Source organism: Brachyhypopomus gauderio, chromosome 7, assembly GCF_052324685.1.
Source record: "Brachyhypopomus gauderio isolate BG-103 chromosome 7, BGAUD_0.2, whole genome shotgun sequence".
NCBI classification, from domain to species: domain Eukaryota; kingdom Metazoa; phylum Chordata; class Actinopteri; order Gymnotiformes; family Hypopomidae; genus Brachyhypopomus; species Brachyhypopomus gauderio.
The window spans coordinates 17391852-17413294 of NC_135217.1; the positions used below are offsets into that span (position 1 = coordinate 17391852).

At 42.3% G+C, this 21443-nt stretch overlaps 2 protein-coding genes across 2 annotated transcripts in view; both read left to right on the forward strand.

Annotated features, from left to right (window-relative positions):
* Positions 1-460: 460 nt before the first annotated feature.
* On the forward strand, positions 461-16699 carry larp4b (La ribonucleoprotein 4B). Its single transcript, XM_077012207.1, is given in 18 exon segments — positions 461-1042; positions 3450-3589; positions 7818-7965; positions 8311-8454; positions 8547-8631; positions 9239-9375; positions 9508-9611; positions 9712-9822; positions 9912-9965; positions 10042-10248; positions 10370-10476; positions 10591-10845; positions 11154-11199; positions 11289-11471; positions 13773-13906; positions 14086-14197; positions 14435-14548; positions 14550-16699. Coding segments are annotated over 17 exon segments (2166 nt in total). The 5' UTR covers positions 461-1042; positions 3450-3502; the 3' UTR covers positions 14688-16699.
* A 4275-nt stretch (positions 16700-20974) lies between these two features.
* The window catches only part of dip2ca (disco-interacting protein 2 homolog Ca), a 64346-nt gene continuing 63877 nt past the window's right edge, over positions 20975-21443 (forward strand). Inside the window, 1 exon segment of the mRNA XM_077013500.1 lies at positions 20975-21404. Within this exon segment, the coding sequence (XP_076869615.1) occupies positions 21326-21404 (79 nt within the window). The 5' untranslated portion in view covers positions 20975-21325.

The following is a 21443-nucleotide window of genomic DNA, read 5'->3' on the forward strand; positions in this document are numbered from 1 at the left end:
ATATTACACAACTAAACTTCTTTTAGAGCAAAGAAAACGTTACATTTGGTTTTTATATATGAACATTGTTATTTTGTGTTTTTCTAGTAGAGCATGCCAGTTGCTTGATCTTCAAGAACATTTCTTATGTGTCACTAGCAGAAATATTTTTTGTTGTTCTAAATTATTATTATTAGTAGAAGTAAAACTAGTAAAAGTCGTCTGAACTCCAACTTCAATATTTAACTTTTGAAATCTCGGTGTGTAACAAGTAAATTTTGCAACTTATTATAGCATAATAAGTAAGCATATTTTAGCATAATTCAGTAAGAAAACTGAAGAATATGAAAAACATAGCAGAAACAAACACCTACGAAGAGTAAACAAGCGTGTTTCTGGGAAAGCATTTCGTATTTGGTACGTATTTCGGCTTCTGGCGGTACCCGTACACCTACTCGACCAACCGAAGAAATCCCGAAGAGAAATGAGGCGGGATTTCACCGTGCGCTCTCGCGGAGGATGTAGCTCCTCGTCGTTAGCTTCCCGGCTAGCAGAACCGAAAATATAAATACCGAGAGGCGCAGCGAGCCCACGGCGTCGATTCATTCTCGCAACTTACACGCCGACATGTGTTTTGTAGACGCGAACGAGTAATAAGTTGTCGACGGTATACACGGGAGTGTGAGTTTTACGTGCCGAGTTCCCGAGGTCTGTCACTGGCGCGGATTCGAAGAATAACACCTCGAAGTCGGCGATGGCGGCTAGCTAGCTGGCTAGCTGCGTGCTAGCTCGATCGGTACGTGTTTTAAACGATATAAAGTTAAGACAGCCGCCACCGGTTTGCCAAGAAAACCAGCGATTCTCTTTTTTTGTTTTTGTTTGGTTTGGTTTCCGTCGAGGTCGGTAAACGTTTAGTTAAACGGCCGGGTTTTCTGGGGACGTATCGCCGTAAATCTGAAGTAACGAAAATGGATTAAGACGTTCGGCCGAAGCGCTCGCGGCCCGAGCTCGCGCCCCAAGCTCGCGCGTGCGGATCAACCACACGTTAGCTTAGCCGATATTGGTGAGTATGAACCTCCGGCGTTTACCCGCCCTCGACCAAACTATTTAAAAAAACTAAACGCATATTCGGCGGGGAACCATCCTACTACTCATATCAACCACGGTTGTTGTTTTATTGTGTAACATGGCCAATCTCGTCTTGTTTGGGTTAAGACAGGAACTAGCCGGACGGCCAACGCCAAAGTTAGCCGTGTTTGTGTAGTGAGCTAACAGCTAGTGCTAACCGGCTAACGGTGTAGCCTGGCGCTAACCAGCGACGCTCCTGCCACCGTAAACCCAGCTCGACCTTGCCAATCTGGCTGGACACTTTTCCTTTAATAAGGCACGACGCGTTTATCTATGTGCCATATAATATCGGTTCCTCGGCGAACAGTGGCCGTGGTAGCTGCTCGTTAGCGGCCGCTTCATATTCGACTGTGTTGTTCAACATATTAACTCGGACTTAACGCCAGTAAGCCTGGCTGGTTGGCTAACTTTAACGTTGCGTCGATAGGGACGTTGCTGAACGAGTCCCTAACTTCAAAACTACGTCGTGTTCATTTACCAGCCAAATGTTACTGCAAACCGACCTGACCACTACAGACACGGTGACCCTGTCGTTGGACACTTGTCAGTCTGTTCGTGTTGCCTGGTTTACTTTTTTAATTTAACTGTATGTTTTTGTTTTGCTTCTTGTGTAGTTGGTTGGCTAGCCGACTAGCTACGAAAGCGAGAAGCATTAGCCAACTAAACCAGCTGAGCTAGCTTGCTCCAAAGCTAGACGGTGATGGCAATGAGTGATTTCATTGCCAAGACAAAATATACGGTGATGCACTATTTAAATGACCAGATCTGTCTCTCCTCTAGACACGATAGGTGGCATTAAAAATATAAAATATTAGCGTGGTATTTAAACATGTATAAGGTTGGACAACTATGAATTTGTGACCACTGACCAATATCTCTGTATATGAGGGAACTGACAAGCCCTCAGGCGCCGGTGTGACACCAGAACCTGTGCCTGTAGGATTGTGTGGTCGCAGAGCGCTGCTGCACATTTTCTGACCGTGCTTTGGATTAAAGTCACGAGAGCCTCGCGCGTCTACACGAACGGCTCGCGCGTGTTCCACTTAACGTCACTCCCAAGTCGCAGCTTGTAGGCGCTGGATAACGTTGCTCGTTCCTATGAGGAAAGAGGCAACGTCGGTATCCTACTAACCACCCTTGGCGTTTGTCAGTAGAAAGTACAACACTTAAGTTAACGTTTTAGACAAAAAAGGTGTTAGAAACAACTGTTTTGTTTTTTTATTCTGTCAATTCTACGTTACGTGATATTACATTTAAACTTCTAAATGTTCACATGCGTGGGATGTGTTATTTTGGCCTACCTAATTGTTTGAATAGATTCACATTAACCTCCTTCTAAATGACAATAAATGATTGAGTACATATGTGTAGTTATCAGAATGTGTGTAATCTCTGAACCTTATTTCTCGACAGCACAAAAGAAATACGCAACAATGGTCTCTGAATCAGGTCACAGAATATGGTGGTCACAGATCTTGGCGTAACTATGGGACACAATGGTTAATAAGTCCATCACTCTGTCATGCAGCTGGTCCTGCTAGATATGTTGTTAAGCAGCTTTAATTTGCTGCCAGGCTGGTTATTGCCAAAAATGACACAGACATTATCTAATGTAGCTACATATTTGGAAGTGCACCGGACTGTGTAGTTGGCTAACTCACCGAATTCTTCCTGCTACCGATGTCATGACACAAACTGTTATTAATGGATGGCATTTACATTGCACTAAGTAGCCATTTGAAGTCCTATTAGTATCCATCCTGCTTTTAACTGATCTGGTTGTACATAGGTGATTTGTCAGCTGCATGGTCAGACATTGTAAGAGTTAACAATTTCAGCTGCTGATGAATTTAAAGGTACCTGTATATATCGTTTTACCACTGCATAAGTGTTATTCACTAACTTATTCATTTGGCTATTAAAATAGGCACCCAATGAGGGTTACAGTTAACAAAGATTATTGTGGGAAAAGTTGTGAAGTGTACTGACCAACTTGCAACTAAATGTTGCTTTATCACTCAAATTAATTGTTGTACTGTTATTAAAGTTGTATTATGCTGCTTTTTTCATTGGCGTGAAATGTTTTTCTTTCGTAACATACTCCTCCAATGAGGTGTAAGGGTCATGCTATCATCAAAAAACATGAACATCCTACATTTCTACTCATTCTGAACATCCTAATTCTGTTGTATCTGCACACTTAATTCACTATGAAAACACAATTAAACACAATTTTATTTGGAAGTTTTTTTTTTTATTTTGAAGTTTTTCTTCAGTGCAATATGTCTGCATGGTACAAGCAAAAGTAAATTGAATTTGTCTTTTTTATATTTGTCCTATAGCCTCCCTGGTGATATAAAGAGCTCTGTGTAAAGAGCCAAAACCTTCACAGCTCATGACTTCAGACCAGGAAGGGAAAGACACAGCTGAACCACAGGTGCAGCAGTCACAAGAAGTAAGGAGAAAAGAGATTCCCCTTTTGGTAAAGTATGAGCGTTATCCTGCCATATTTGGAAAATTAGTTGTTTTCTCACAGACACTCAGACATGCATACACGCACGGACGTGTGCGCATGCACAGTCAAATGTGAGGATATACGAAAGGACTTGCATGCATGAAAGGACAGATGTGCGCTCACACACATACGGATGGACGTACATGACCGTGTGTCCGTCTGTCAGATACACGCACAAATAGACCCACAGGCCATCTAAGAAGATTAATATTTTCTACAGTGCATTTTTGCTAGTTTATTAGCCTGTTGACTGTAATAACTGTGTTCACACTTAGTTTATTAGTTTATACATTGAAGCTCTTTTATAAATGTACAACCAGTCGGTAATCATGGAATTTAAGGGTTTGTGTTTGACTGACAGGGCCATGTGAGTCACTAGTACAAATTTAAATGTGCTATTTTAAGAATGGGGAGGGGGAACAGGCAGCCATGTTGCACCTCCCCTTTTCTCTCTGCTTTTCTCTCTCTCGATCAACCTTGTTGAGAGGAGCTCCTTGAGGTTTGTGTCCTGTTGTACTGAAGGATTTTTATTTTGAAGTTTAAGACATGGGGTGTTGCTTTAGCAAAGAGCTCAGTCCAAATTTGGTCAGTGAAAGGACGAGCCTCCTTCAGACATCATGTACTGAAAGCTGCTCAGTTGATGTTAGACAATGTGCTTGCTCTGTGGCTGAACTGGCAGGAGAAAAGCTTCCTGAATGTGTCATGACGGACGTGGATACTAGAAGTAAATCTTTTGCCACAAACCTATCTGCAAGTCTCCGTCCCATTGAGAAGAGAAGCAGCAGTGTACAGGATGGCACGGCGTTTTGGAACAAACCTAATGAAGACTTTTCTCTTGGTCAGCTCTCGAAACATAATGGGAACTCTTGTACAGTTTCAAATGATCCAGATGGGGACAACAGTTACATTAATTCTAACATCCCTCAGATTGTGCAGAAGGATGTGTCGAACTTTATAAAAAAGAATATTTCTGAAATTGCAGTGAAACCAAACTGCTATTTTGAAGCTAAATCATCTCATTGTTTAGATTTAACAGGAACAAGCCATAAAAATTGTGAGAACGTGATTACAACAGCCGCACTTGTATCAAATGGGCACTGCATCAGAACACCATGCACATTTAATGGTCTGTGCTCTGAGGTCCCTGTTTTAAAAGAGGAGCATGTACAGGCCAAATCTTTTGTCAAGAATAATTTGGAGGATTCGTCCATATCAGGAGCGATCACACATCCGTGCCCTACAGATGCTATGGATAACGTGGGTGAGCTTTGTACGGAGAGCTATGGAAAATTTAATTTAGTCGAGCATGATTCCCATTTGGTAACTTCAGAGTACCACTTCAAAAGAAGAACCCAGAGTTTCTACAGTATTTGCTCAATTGATACTGATGATCTGGAGGGTGAGTGTGAACTGCCATCAGTGACTCAGCCTTTGGCATATGATGAAAATGATGTTTTGGTTGGTACTGAAATTGTGATGTGTAATAACTCCTCACCCCCAAGTAATACCAACAGAACATCTGTCCCAGAACCTTTAAATGGAACAATAGTGTCACTTAAAACTCATATTGGTGCACTGCAAGAAGATGGTGAAACCTGTCCTATAAGTTTCCAAGTGATAAATTTGACTCCGAACGATGGTCCAGCTCTTCTTAACCTTCCTGGGACATTTCATGGTGAATGTGCAGAGAATGAAAACGTACAGCTCAAAAAACATGTTCCTATGCCTTTTCAGGGCAGAACGGTGAAACAGTCAGTTGACGGTTCATGTGAAAAGTCTGAGCACGAGTTAAATATGTCCCCTCTCATTACGTCATGTAAAGATATGGGTGAATCTATCAGCAATTTGCTTGAAAGAAAAAATCTACTGTTATTTTCCCCAAAGTTAGATGAAGGTACGGGATGGTCACAGGGCCAACACGGCAAGCCTTTGGCAGGTCATGAAGACATGATTTGTGTATGCAAGACTCCTGTTAACTCGCGCACAGAGTTGTCACTCAAGACAGAAATGGATTTTACTGTCACAGACCGTGCTTCTCATGATATTGGCACTTGTACTGCGCAAATGGCTCTTGATCCTTCTTCACATAAAAGAGGAAAGGGTATACCGACTTTAAGGGAAGCAGAGATGAAATCTGGCCATAATTTTTCAAATAATACCCCTCATGAAGGGTTTCATGAAGAAACAGACCAGGATATGGTGAGCATTAAAACTGCCAGTGACCCTGAGATCTTTTGTGATGTCTCTTCATCATTTAACACCTCTCCAATGGAAAATGAAAGTAATATGTGGCCAAACAGCTCCCAAGAAGCTTGCTTGCCAAATCATGACTCCAAAACCTGCTCTGCTCATGTTAAAGCACATAGTCTGTCAAAATCATGTGACTACTTGGGTTCTGATGTTGAACCAACAGTATCAGCTGCAGTGGATCTTGAATTTGGACATTTTGCACCATTTCAGAACTCTCATGTCTGTGAGGGTAAATCTGATATACTTCAGTCTGAGGTTTTCCAAGTAGATTGCCCTGAAATGACGTCTCCATCCCATGTATTTCCCTTGCTGACTCAAAATACCCCAGAAGAGGAGAAAGAAATTAACCTCAGCATGAAGGACATCATCTGTAATAATTTTTCGACTGACACTTTGGTGATTGCGACAGAACCTGGTGCTGTAAATGCCGAAGAACATGTAGCAGAAATGGATAATTCCGTAATTCCGTCACCATTTATACCCTGCACTTCAACAAATTACTCTAATAGTAGTCATTTGGTTCAAGATGATTGCTGTTATCCAAATTCAGTGAAAGATTTTACTGCCACCCCATGTGAGACCCAAGTAGAGGAAGAACTTCTCTCTTGTCTTTTGGCTCCTGTTACAAATAACATTCAAGATGCCTTTACTCTCTACTCCTCAGACATCAGTCAGTGTCAAGATGTTCTTCAAGACCATGCTGCTGTTGATCTTTGTAATAATGAGGACCCAAATCATCTCAACATTTGTGGCGATAAAGACCGAAAGACCTTGGTATCTACTTCAGCTCAGGAATGGGTTAACAACTCTGAGGAAAAAAAACTATTTTGTTTGCAAGGAAATGAGCAGGTTATGGCTATTTCAGAATGGATTAATGAAGATCAACAGAAAGAACCAAGTCAAAGCTGTTTGATTGTTGATGAAAGCGATCATAAAATGGAAAAACCCCAAAAGTCAGTGAAGCATCAATTTTGTATAAACCTTAGAGACCAAGCAATCTCTTTCTGTTTGGAAAACGGTAATGAAAACGAGACTTTTGACCTTGTCAAATTGTCTGATGACAATATACAGACTACAGATGTTGCAAAAATTTCCTCAGTTGTGTCCAATCAAAAGCTTGAATCGGAGCTTGGAGATCAAGTTATGTATCTGATTAACACTCCAGTGGATGCGATGGTGGTTGATTACAGGGTTCCTCTCCTGAGTACTACAAGATCACCATCTGAACTGGGAGAAGCATCATGCGCGTTACAAGGGCTGGATGCTAATGCAGCTATGAAGTGCATTGTGACCAGGAAGCTTCAGAGATGCCAACTTGCAGCAGACAATAAAGATACTGAAATGTTGCAGACTAGTTTGAGTGAAACTGCATACCTAAAAAAACCAATTCCACTACCTGTTGAACCTGACCAGGTTGATATTTACGCCAGCACTCCCTCATATGAGATTGAAAGTATGACCGGCACACATGAATTGGAAGGAAAACAGGGCATGGTTTCTGACCACCTCGGCAAATCGGAGATGAACGAGGATGGACATTCTAGTCATTACCTCTCTGCGTGGCTGAGAGGACCCGGGGCAGTGTTACCCAAGGAACATATGCAAGGGTGTGTCCTCGAGTCTGTGTGGTCCCATAATATCCCTGAGGACGAAATAATGGAGACAGATGCACAACAGGATTCTAAAACTGGTTCCAGTGTCTCTGCAGAAGGTGTTCTAGCCTTCATGACAGCCTACCCTTACAACCTTTTAATTTCTCATGACTCCAGTGTATGGGACTGGCAAAGTGATTACAGTGGATTTGTAAGTGTACTTTGACACTGCACGACTGACTCATGTTTGTTGGCTAGACTCGTCTGTGGAGTTGTGTATAGCTACGGTGAAGCCCTTTAAACCTCCAACACTTAACCAGGTGGGTCATGGGATGTTGATCTTTATTGTTTAGGAATGCGCCAAGGTTTCTGACCTCAACCCCAATGCGAAGGCATGGTCCAGTTATATGTCGAACACGGAAGCTTCAGGGCTGGCCTACACACATTCTCTCCAGTCATGGGTAGAAGATGCCAGTGACCCAACCAAAACCATCTCAGGAGGTAAACTTGCACGTAGCTCTCACACTTTGTGAAGCTTCGTAAATGTGTCTAAAATTTTAGAACATTTTGTGCTGACTAAAGGACAATTATGCATACAATAACATGTTTTCTTTATTGACCGTATGTAAGCATAATCTTTTTCACGCAGCTGTTTTTGTTTTGGTGAGAAATACCAGGGGGCGGGGCAGACTCAACAAGAGCTCAACACATCTCGCTTGATGTGTTCAAATGTTTTGTTCCTTTAGGATCTGGGAAAACTAGTTCATTATGGTCATTCATGCTTTATCCTTTAAAATCACAATTTGTCTCCCAGTTATTTTGAATGATTAATGTTCTTAATCCTAGAATGTGTGGGCAGCAGTGAGAAAGGGAATTGCAATGAAGATCAACAGGGATCTGTCTCGGTAGCTCCACCCTCAGCAGTGCCACCAGAGCCTGGAGAAATGGGCAGCACAGTCAATCAACAGCCCACTGGATTACAGCAGAAAGGTACTACAATTAATAGGAGCACAAAATAAAATTTGCTTTGTTTAATTACATTGTTGGAGTTTAATTCCTTTTTACCTTTTGTTTTTCTTAAGTAGGAACTGATGGTTCAGACTCCTCCAGACAGCTTGAAGACCTTAGAGAACAACTGAAGGCTACATTAGAGTTTTGCCTCTCCCGGTAATTGCATTGTACTTTTTGTTCGGTATCATATGGATCATATGGGTTTATCTTGGGTTGGTGTTGTCAGTGGCTGTGAAGGTTTTTCCATCTTTGCTCAAAAACATGAGGTGTGGAATGAAAGACAACATTTCAGACTTCAGACAGACACAAATAAAAAAAATTGTAGTGAAGTACACAAAGTTTCCAGAGAAACAGGATGTTTTATTGGCTGTGGAAGCAAAATGCTTCAGTATACGTGTGTGTGTGTGTGTGCGCGCGTAAATAATGTCTGTTGGAAGTTTCATGTCATACAGATGCTCTTTCAATTAAGTTAAATCGTACGAGTTAATGAGGTCACTTCTAAAGGAAGGTGATTTCTAGTGGTAGAGGTATTTGCTTCGTTAAGCCTCAATAAACTAATTTAACGGGACCAGTTCTAAAATGATTTGGAAAACCGTCAACAGTTTGTTCATAAAAGCATCCGAGAGAAACACGCAGTGGCCACATTCAGATTGTTCACCATGTAGGAGGCGTTTGCACAATGCCAGGCACTGTTGTATGATTCTGTACACTGAACACTGGAAGTTTATTGCGGATCTCCTTACGTTCTCCCTTGTGTTTACAGGGAGAATCTAGCCAACGATATGTACCTCATCTCTCAAATGGACAGTGACCAGTATGTGCCAATAGTGACGGTGGCCAATCTCGATCAGATCAAGAAGCTGAGTACAGATGTGGATCTTATTGCAGATATTTTGAAGAGTAAGTCGTTGATTGTCATTGTTTTGTTTGTTGATGTGTGGAGCTTGCTTTTTATTTTTACATGGATGAATCTGTTGTACATGTTCTTGTTTACTTGGACATTAACCGCAGCTTGTTTTTAAACATATCTAGCACTCCCTCTCGTACAAGTGGATAAATGTGGTGAGAAAGTGCGCCCAAACCAGAATCGGTGCATCGTTATTCTCCGAGAGGTCCCTGAGGCCACTCCTCTAGAGGTAAACATTATACCTCTTGCATATAGAAAATGGTCAGTACTAATTGCACTGGGTGGGGCTAAAGCCCCATTCAATAATGCCTTTCTTTGCCTTTTTAAAGGAAGTTGAATCGCTCTTCAGGAGTGATAAATTACCCAAATTTGTCAATTGTGAGTTTGCATATAACGACAACTGGTTCATCACCTTTGAGTCGGAGGCAGACGCACAGCTGGTAAGTGATTTTCACTTGATTGACTGCATTACATTCTAAACTTAGTTTTGCCTGTGGTGCTAATTATGTGGCATTGACACCTTTTTCAGGCATATCAGTACCTCAGAGAAGAAGTGAAGACCTTCCAAGGAAAACCGATAAAGGTAAAACCACGTACACTAGCGAGAGTTTTATTTCTTTGTAAAAAGCCTTTTGTGTAATCCTCTGATTGGCTCCTAGGCGAGGATAAAAGCCAAGGCCATTGCCGTCAACACTTTTGTGCCAAAAAACGGATACCGGCCTGTGGACGTGTCCTCCAACATTCAGCAGCGCTACACCTCTTACTACATCCCGCCAGTGTACGGACCGCAGCAGCAGTTTCCGCTGTACCGACTGGTAGCCCCACAGGGCTGGTCAACCACGCAGAGCTACTTAGATCCTAACTTGGTACGTGCTGTATGACCTCTTATAATGTGCTGCTTGGCCTAAAAAAAGGGTCATAATTCAGGTGTGTTAACCAAGATAAGTTTTTGATTTCATAAGTAAGTCACTTTGTTTTATTTCTTAGGTCTCTCCATTTCCTAATCCTGGATTCATCAATGGCTTTGCTGGATCTCATGCTTTTAAGTCTGCCACTGCACCTTTGACTGTCAGACCGTACCAACCAAGGAACAGGCATGTTGCTCTTTGTTGTAGGATTCCACGCATATGTCGGCGTCTCGTGCATATCCTCTTTTCTGAGGACGCAGATGTATCCCCACTCTTATGACCACGTGTTTGTCCCGGCAGGAATCACAGCAAGAGTCACGCTCGTCCCGTAGTGCCAGGGGTGGAGCGCGGGACGGCTCTGCTGGAGAACCCCGGCAGCTTCGCCAGCCTGCCCTCGGAGCGCCTTCCCAACGGGACTCGCATACTGCACAACCAGCCCATGGGCAACCGGGCTCGGTTACCCAGCGCCCCGAGTTATCCCCGTCGGGACCAGGTCGGTAGCGGACGCATGGACATGAACGGCACCGACTACTCGCCCGTCATGGGCAGAGGAAGGTAATGCAGAACTAATGCTCTTAGTACGAATTAAACGTCTGGCGTTGTGCTAAAAATTTAAAGAGCTCACGTTTTTGTGGACGTGAGTGGGTAGGTGCGCGTAGTGGCTGAATGTGTATAGTTCATTTGTAGAAAAGTTCACATTTTAACATAGTGATTAATGGTTGATATTTAGCATATATGACTTAGTCCCAGGGGATATGAAAGTGCACCCAGCCATCCATTAGCATGTGTGTTAATATAAGAGGGTTTCTCGTGTGCTTTTAAACACCCCAGTGATTTAGTTTCTTCTTTTTCTTTCTGTCCAGGCGAATTGGCTTTGGCTACAAGAAGAGGAGAGATGATAAGTTTACAGTAAGTTGTCTGGCTCATTAATCCCTTCTGGTCCAGATGATTAGACCGTAGGAACACTCCCACGTTCCCCTGTGTTTTGTGTTCCTCAGAAAGCGTCTTCGGCATCTCCGCCTCCCGCTCCAGAGCGGGTGCCGTCTCCGAGCTTTGAGCTGGGTCTCTCCAGTTTCCCTCCCCTGCCTGGAGCAGCTGGCATTCTGAAGACCGAAGTCAAATCTGAGACCAGCTTGGAGAACCGACTGTCGGATGTTGTCACTGGCGTGGCTAAAGACAAGGTAACATGCTAGCGACTCCATTAACTCACTGTTTATAAAGTCAGGAATACAGAAAGAAGTGCTCCAGCATTAGACCTCAAATACCTCATTAGACCTTTTTTAGCACTTTATTTTGTTTACAGGGGTTTTTTTTGGTAGGCCAGATGGTTTTTGTTCTAACCTTTCCCAATACTTGGTGTTGGAGCTACAGACGATGTAAAACATTTGCTGGAAAATTATGCCCTTTGGAAGTTTAAGGCAAATGTTTTCTGTGTAATTCCATAGCCAGACATTTGACCAAAATAAATTGATAAAATTATTTTAATCTATACTGAATGCTGAATAAAACAGGTTGGGGTATGTTTTATTTTTTAAGTAGTATTGTTTAACATATATGCTATATATGCTGAGGAGTGTTAATTCAATTATTGTGTGTCATTTAAAAAGTTATTTCTTGAAAAATGTGTTTTTGAACAGAGATCCTGCTTTGAGACCAGGCCTCATTACAGACTGAAGAATCAGTTGCTTAATGTTATAAAACAATAACAAACAAAGCCGCCCCTAAAACATTTATCATCACTATATAATACAACAGTTAGCAAAAAGAATGCAATAGCTCCAAGGCAAACGGATGTATTCCGTCTGTCTTCATCGGGGGTGCCGTCAAAATATTCTGATGTGAAATAAACTATAGTTTTAAAAATTGAAGTTATTATACGCTTTAAAAGTCATTAAAATTTATTTCATATGACCAGATCTCTCAAGTTTGGTGGGCGTGAGCTTTTTTTCAGGCGGGGGGGATTGGAATCTGTCGCGATGGTTAGTGTAGTGTTGTGTGTGTGTGTGTGGGGTTGGGGAGCGGGCTGGCTAAAGTCTACCAAGAAACAGTGCGATCTATATTCTGATTGGTTCAACCTGTTATAATATACAACCGATGGATTGGCTGAATATGCTGCGGTGTGCGGCGATTAGATTATTTAAAAAATAAATTAATAATAATATTCAAGCGTGAGAAATTCCATGTGTGGCGTGAGAGCGTGTGAAATCGCTAAATATGCGTGAGTCTCACGCTCAAAGCGTGCATATGACCAAGGTCAGCACGTGATTACGCAGGTTTCCCACTGACTGTAAGTCACATTTATCTGCTCTCTGTCTTAATCACTTTTTTTGTGTTATGTTGGCCGGGAGATGGTTGCAGAGAGTATGTTTTCAGGGTTGCCAACGCTCACGCATTGAGCATGAGACACACGCATTTGACCGTTTTCACACGCTCTCACGCCACACTTCCGATATCTCGCATCCGAAAAAAAAAATCTAGTTTATTTATCTGATCCATATCTATGATTCAATGAGTTACTAGTTCGCTCTGGCGCCAACCACCCGCGATCGATAGATTGCGATATAACACTTAATTTTTGTACATTTTATGCCCCCCCCAAGCCTGTGTTTTTAACGCATTGTAAACTGGGGTGCCTTAAAATTTTGCATGCATATAAAGGGTGCCACAACTGAAAAAAGGTTGAGAAACACTGGTATAGCACACATGTATGTAATTTAAAAAACTGAAGTACTAGCTTTTGGCTGGTAGAGGAATGCACAGAGTGAAACGAGAATGATTTGATCTGTCTTGGTCTGAAAGGCATCTATAAATCACTTGTCTGTAAGGAAGTTTATCTTAAAGTTGCATGCATGACTCACATTAATAATGGTGCACTACAGGCAAATAAAGAAACCGCCCGTGAGAGACCGAGACCAACCCGGCACGGTTTGCAGGCAGCACTCAATCTGTCCTGCGTGAATAGCAGCATGTCCACTGTGGCGCTAGACACACCTGCTCACTCCACACACACCTGCTGTCGTTTGTCTTCACAGTGCAGACCGTTGTGCTACACAGAACAGAAAAATGTGTCGTGTCCCATTTTGATACTGAAGTAGTTTAACTAGACTTGTGTGTGGCAGCTGTTCCAAGAAGCCAAACAGTTTAAGACATAACATCAGCAGAACGTCTAAGCAGGCCTGAGTCAGACCTGAAGTGGAACTCTTGTCCAGAGTTGTCTAATAATTTGCTTATTCATGTGCTAGTTAAAAACAGTAAAGTGTTGTGCATCAACGTTCGATGTATTTACTTTATTATCGTTGACTCTGAATGGACCTGAGGTTCAAAGGCCACGGGTGGCACTGGCCCTCAGCAGTACAGTGACATGCAACACAGGCTCGGTCCAGTGGGCGGGGCTGTATGAGCTGGGGGGAGGGGCTCTCCCCAGTCGACGCCCATGCTCACCGCAGCAGGAATTTCACACGGGTCCTTCTGTCTCTCGTCAGCCGCTAAATAAGGACGCGGCTCCTAGCCGCCTGACTTCAGCGATCCCCAAAGAATCGACACGGACTGTTACTGCTCCCACTGCTCAGCCTCCTGTGGAGCAGCAGAACCCGTCCTCTCCGGCCCACACGCGAAGGTGCGTCATGATGCAATTCTGTCACTACATAACCCAGAAGGAGCCCTCCATGTGTAACTGTCTATTGTTTTTGTTCATGCAGTTTGGATCTGATCCTTTAATTTCTTTTAATGTCACCTTTAAAATGCGGAGTACACGTCATGCGTTAATTTATTTTTTCTATTTTTGCTTGACCCCAGCTCGGTGAAGGCACAGGAGTGTAAACCCAAGGAGACGGCAGCACCTGCAGAGAGACCTTCAGTCCCTAACACGTCTAAAACTTCTCCGGTCCAGCTGAACACTCCAGCCCCGGTGAGAACAGACCTTTCAGTGCAGCCTCGCCAGGCACTGTGTATCCTGGGCAGGTGGAGATTAAAATTGGCTCATTTTCTCACAGCACTGTTTTTATAGGTTTTTAAAATAAATGTGTAATCAATATTTCCTATAGCAGCAGGGTGAATAATTGAGGGTCCAAAGTGTAAGTGTTTAAACGTGAGTTTAATCGCAAAGGATATAGGGTGCTCAAATCATCCTGACGTGATCCTCCAGGAGCCGAGGAAGCCCAGCTATGCAGAGATCTGCCAGAGGATAAGGGACGCCCCGACACAACAGCCTCCCACCGACGCCAAGCCACCCGCTCCCTCCGCGGACGACCTCGCCACCCCCCGACGCCACCGAGCCCAGATGCAGAGAATCTCGGCCGGCGGCCGCCAGACCCGCAGCCGCAGCTCCTCGTCCGCGAGACGTATGGAAGCCCCTCCAGGGAGCCGGAGACACCTCGGCCTCCTCGTCCCAGTCCTGAGAGCTGGGTGGGGAATCTCCGCCCGGACTGAGGCGTAACGCCCCCGGGACAGGCGGGGTCGCTCCGCGTGCTTCCCTGTCTCTCTGCTCTACTGTAAACGCTCGTCAGTCGGCGACTGTCACTGGAACCCGGGCCTGCGGATGAAAGCACTTGTGGGTGCATATGGACTCTTCTTCTTTCGCTTTTCCTCTGTTCTCATAATTTACAAGACCTTTTTTTCCTGTGTTTATTATTTTTTAAGACATTACAAAACTGGCCCTGTTGTGGAGGTTTACCTTTCTTTTTCTTTTTTTTTTTTTTTTTTTTTTTTTGAATTGGCCTTTTCTGCCAGAGCTCAAGATTTTTGTTGTTAAATACTAACATAGTGCTGGTAATAGAAAATACTGACTTTGAATTAGTGCTGATCTTGAAAAACCTCTCCTTGTTTTCCCTTCGTTTTTTTAATCAACATGTATATAATTTAGTAAGCACCAGTGCGTCGTCACAGACTGTGCTGGTCTCATTGTGTTGTGATTTTCTACAGAAGGCTGAACAGTTATAGCTGTCATGCCTGCATGATTGAGACGTTCTGTAAGTCCATTTTGTGTTGGGTTTTTATGTATTAATGTTCTGGCACTGGAGTATAGTTTTGAGCTCTGAATTTCATTTTAAAACCAGCACATAATCTTTTCCCCCTTTCTTTTTTTTTAAGTCATTTGTACTGATATGGTAAGATAGCTGATGTAATTATTAACGTGTCTTGTGTGCATGCCTTTTTATAGATTTGATTTCTTTTCTCCCTTCTTTCTTTTCTTTTTTCCTTTTTTAAGTCTTTTAATAGATTCTCCACAGCCCCATGTTGCTTAACAAGCACCTATGCCCACGTGTTCAAATAGCAACAGCTTTCCCATGTCCGTTATCACACTCACTACTGTTCAGAAGGCAAGAGAAGGTTCCGGTTCAGTGCTCTTACAATGAGAGATTTGAAAGATACGACGCGGATCTCCTGAGAAATTCTGGAAAACCTGCACACTAGTAGAAGTGCTCAGGGGGCCAAGGGGGCCATGTGCTAACGTGCCTAGTGTGCTTGTGTCAAAGTACGGCTTCCTTGTAACGGGCTTAATAGAGTTGTATGTTGATGTGGTCCCATGGTCTTTCACTTGGTCAGTTCGGTGCTGTTCTATAGCTCAACAGGAAGGGGACGGTTGGAGAGGTGTCGACCTGGTATTTGCAGTACGTCAGATTTACAGATGTGGATCATATATGCTTTACCTTAGTTGAGATCTGAGCCTCCTGTATGTATGGACCAGTGGCATATTTGTAGTGTCTCTTTCTGTAACCTGTTAGGTTTTTTTTTTTTTTTATGAGGGGAGGTCAGGCAGAGTCCCTGTGTTTTTGTCTTGTGCAGAGCAAATATAGATGCTAGAAATGGTTATTTCAAACAACTCTGTCTCTCTCTCTCTCTCTCTCTGTCTGTCTCTCTCTATCTCTCTCTCTCTCTCTCTCTCTCTCTCTCTCTCTGTGTGAGAGCTCTATCTTCATGGTTCCTTTTGTTTTTGACATTTAGAATGCAACTTAACATTTAATCCATTACTCATAACAAGTAATGAAGGTTTGATTACAGAAACAAGTTTTAAGATGTACAAAAACATCATTAAATTAACAGCATTTGAAAACTTGAATTTTATTTAAACTTGAAAACGTCTCTGCCTTAACTTAGTAGATGAGAGTTTGGAATTAGTTTCCTTTAAAGGTAGACGAAAACGGATGATGATGATGGGGATGTTTTCACAGCCTTGTTCACTGCGTTTGTGTAGCACAATACTCTTGGCGTGGAAATGGGAGGATGCTGTTCGTTTTGTCCTTTTTCTTTCTTTTTTTTTGTATATGCTTATAGTCAAAACTGTAACGTGTGCACTTGGAAATGTGTGCTTTCACTGTACAAATGTAAATAATTGGAAAACATAAAAAAAGGTACACTTAAATTGGTTATGAGCAAGATGTATTAAAATAAATGTCCATGAGAAATTGGATACTGATTAAGTGTTGATGTTTTGTCAAGTTCTCTACTGCAGATCGTGGAGCACTTTCCGTCCAATATGACCACAAGGTGGCGCAGCGTTCATTCATTTCAGCTTGAGTGGATATAACGTTAATATTTTGTTTTGTTAATGCAACACTGTACAACAGTTTCTAAAATCAATTTTCAGAAAGAGATTGTGTTGAGCAAAGGTGTTTAAAGCTTGCCCTCAAATCCAAGCCATAATGTATTTACCTTGAGCTTATAGCTGTTTTATTTAAACCAATCTTAAAGTCAAAGTGGGGGAGGGGCTGCATGGCTGCTTTTTTGAGTTTATTGTAAACCATTTTATATTACTGTTTATTTTCTCACTATTTAAATGCTGCAAGTTGTATTCTTTTCCTGTCTTACAAAGTCCAGGCAAGTTACCACCATTCCTACACTGCAGTTGCTCAGAGGGCTTTACAAATTAGAAAATACAACAGAAAACAAAAATTTTAACCATTCTAACATTCCAGATATCTAGAACCTAGTCTGATTCAAAGATAGTTTAAGACAGTTGAAATTTAAACTAGGACAGTTTAGCTGAATACAGTTTAGCTTCTGTCAATGACCAAGTGATCATTCTTTGCATAATTACAGATTGCTGTAGCACACTAACAAATTATTACTTATAACTATTTTTTCATTATTTCAGTGTAATTCAGTAAAGTGGCTAGTACATTGCTATAAGGACCAGATATCATTATCCAGGTGTACAGATGTCTTGGAAGACATTTGGAATGATAGCAATGTAGCTGCAAATGAACCTTTTCAGAAATAAGAAGATATCTCTTCCAGAAGTGGACCACGTGTGTGTTTTAAATATGAGGGCCACCTTTGGCTCACATACAGTTAGCCAGTCCTGACAGTGGGCCAACAGTACCATACATCAGCCAGGATTGGCCCACAGCCGTATGCTATCTGAGGAGTCATTGGGTTTAATACTGTCAGGACACATTTGAGGTTGTGAATCCATTGGGCTCTGGCAAGAAAACAAAGTTCTTGGTGTCTACTGTTGCAGTTCTGCCACCATATAACAGATCCACTGTGGACGAAATACAGCTTGTTTTGCTTGGAGGAGAGCTGGATTGTGACCGGAGGTTCGTGGGTTCGATTCCCAGGCCTGAGGCCATGACTGAGGTGCCCTTGAGCAAGGCACCTAACCCCAACTGCTCCCCGGGTCGCTGCGCTAGGACCAGAGGTGGAAAGAGTACTGAAAAATTATAATTGAGTAAAAGTATCATTACTTTGCCTAAAATCTACTCAGAGTAAAAGTAAAATTACCCATCTCAAAATTTACTCGAGTAAAAGTACAAAATTACTTCATTTAAAATGTAATTTGAGTAAAAGTTACTTAGTTACTTTCAGTTATTTAATGAATGGATGAATCATGAACCAAATTCAGCACAAGTTGTTTTAATCGATTTCAAAGCGTATTTAAGTGCACATCTACACTAGCAAAAAGATCAGCTGGGCTCAGGAACATACTTCCTCACAGCACAAGGACAGTCACAACCTGTACCATCAGGGGCGCAGATGGCACTGGGGACGGGGGGGACATGTCCCCTCCAGATTTATATTGACCCCATCCGAAATCTCGCATCTACAAGCATAAACGTATATATTGTACAGCTTGGTCCCCCTCACTTCAGAATTTCCATCTGCGTCCATGTGTACCATAAAGTGCAAACAATTTTCAGTCCTATTGTCCAACGGACAACACTATGATAAGAATAGAAAGAAATTTTAATTACAAATTATTCAAAAAACAAAATGCACACAAAATTAAGTGCCCACAAGATGCCACAAATCAAACTAAAATGCAACAGGATTCCACTACTCACAATAAAATGCCCACAGGATCCCACATCAAAAATTAAACAATGCTCATAGGATCCCACAATTTAAAAGTAAGTGCTCACAGGATTCCACTATTTAAAATGCTCACAGGATCCAACTATTCAAAATACAGTGCCCACAGGATTCCACTTTTCACAATAAAATGTCCACAGGATCCCACAGAACCTGATAGATCGAAGATTTAAAGATAGAACAATCTCATCCTTTTAGAAAAAACGTGCACCAGATTACGACCTGATTATGGAAATGGCGCGCGCAAGGCAAGGCCACACAATTGGCCTTCAGTTCTGGGACTCAGAAGTTTAAATTTCTGCCCACATTAAATTTTTCACCATCAATATTTTTTACTCAGTAATGTGAGGGCGTTCAAATGTAGTGAAGTAAAACTACTTGGGTCAAAATGTACTCAAGTAAAAGTAGAAATGACATATTTCAAAAACTACTCAGAAAATTACAAATTACTCATAAAAAGTACTCAATTACAGTAATATGAGTAAATGTAATTAGTTACTTTTCACCCCTGGCTAGGACTGCCCACTGCTTTGGGTATGTGTGCACCACAGCCCCCTAGTAATCACTAGTGTGCGTTTGTGTGTGTGTTCTAACTGCACAGATGAGTAAAAAGCGGAGGACAAATTGTGAAAAATCATAATTGACAAAATATGGCACATTTCATTTCACAGTATTCACTTCCCTAATTTCAGATTTGAAAGGCCTAGAGGAAAATTGAATTGTTTCACCAGACGGAAAAGTGCACCATGGTACATTGTGTAGAACTGCTGGTGATAATCTTGGTTCTCACAGCATGGGAAGCTTTTCTGAAAATTTTTGTATAAGCAACAATTTCTGCAATTTTTGTACCATTGATCATTCAACATTTTTATATCCATTGACAATAGGGGAAAACAGGACAGTTGATTCTTACAAGGATTGTGGGCATTTTGAGCAGCTCTGACTCATCAGTCACACATCCTTACACATTGGAGTTCATCCAAATGTATTGTGGGTAAAGAGTATTATTATGGTTAAATGTACAGTACTGATAGTGAAGGAAAAGAATGCAGCAGTGGCATAAACATAAAGAGTGTTTACTGCCAATTATGAGCTACTACAAGTAACTGCATTGTAAACAGTGTAGTTTCATTACCAGTTTAGGTAATCCAAGGTTCACACAGCTATATTTTAGATTAGATAGCACCGGAAACACAGCTCATCAGCACCCAAGAAAACACTCATTACAACGTGTTCCACCATGCTGGGGTAGTTCATGCTAGATGGCTACGTGATAGAAGACCTGTCACTCCGACAGATCAACCAGTGTCTCACGATGTGTGTCCATGTCCTTTCAGATGGTCCATTGGTGTAAACCCAGAGTGTGGATCCAAAGCTCACCAGGGAAAAATCACCAACAAGTAGATTGGGAAGGGAAGATGGTTCAGACATCTGGTTAATCGCTGTAGACGTGCAGTGTTGTTGTTTGCTTGTTTTGGGTTTTTCTTATTTACAGTGCACAAGAACAGTCAACTCTCAATCCTCAAGATTATATTGCACTGTATTCAGTCCCTGAAACAGTCATATCAACAGGATGCAAGTCTTCTCTTAATTGCCAGAGAAGATAAGCTCCAACAACGCAATTAACTAGTTCTGTAGATGTAAGCTGCTACCTCAGTGAGAAAAAAATACTTAAATGTTTTTTTTTTTTTTTTTTTGCCAGCTGCAGGTACAGAACTCCTCATTATCATTAATTTCTCCTCAGCTTTGGAAAACAGGCATTTGTCCACAGTGTGTATACTACACCCACATGCTTCGGTCATGTAAATCAAACCATTAGACAAACAGATCTCCGCCTCGTCTTAGCCCAAGTGCAGATAAAGTGCACTTCTCCACGTATTAAATTAATAGGGCACACTTACATGCTCACAAGTGCATGACATTGCATGCCACGTCTAGCTGTCCTGAGCACAATGTGGAACGGTACTTTTTTCTCTGAGAGGTGCTACATGCGGGGGAAAGTGACAATTAAACTTGCCTCGTTTCATTAAAAAACCTTAATTAATTTCAATATAATAAGTAATTTTAAATTGTACTTTAATAGTGTATGCACCAGAACTAAAAAAAACTGCACTTGTAATACTTAGAGTAACACAAACGTTTTAAAATGAGTCATTAGCAGGTAGTGTCTTAGCCAGAATAAACACCTATGGTCTATTCATTACATCATCTACTTCTACTTGCGTAATGTAGAAACATTACACTTGTTCAGTGAATTAAGCGCGTATATTTTTGCCCAGATTCAAGCAGAAGGTCTGGGAACGATTTTTTAGGAAATCTGAACATTCCAGCATGTCCATATGGGTCCCTCACACTGGCGCCCCCTTGTGGCCGCGGGGGAAATCACACCCTTGCGTCACGCGAGGGTGACAGTGGAGGAGACGGGAGCCGCAAAACAGCGCTGTGATCAGCGAGCCTCGCCGACGCACTGACAGCCTACACGCCGCTCTCGACACGCCGCACTGCCGACTCCACCGCGGACACCGATACGTCGGACATGACGGGGCTTCGTTGAGAGAGAACCTACTATTGCCCCTCGACAGTTTTTGCTTGGACAGCCATCTCCCGAGCCCTTATGCGCTGCTGCGGCGTGCAGGGCTGAAAGACTCGGCTGAGGAAGAAGAAGAAGAAGAAGAAGGAGAAGAAAGGACGAGAGTGGTTTTAAAAAACAAAAACAAAACGGACAATGGCGGACCGCGATGCGCTGCCCATTCCTCTGGAGGTGCGAGCCAGATTAGCGGAACTGGAGCTGGAGTTATCAGAAGGTAAGACTGTTATGGACTTACCCCCCTCCACCTCCTCCA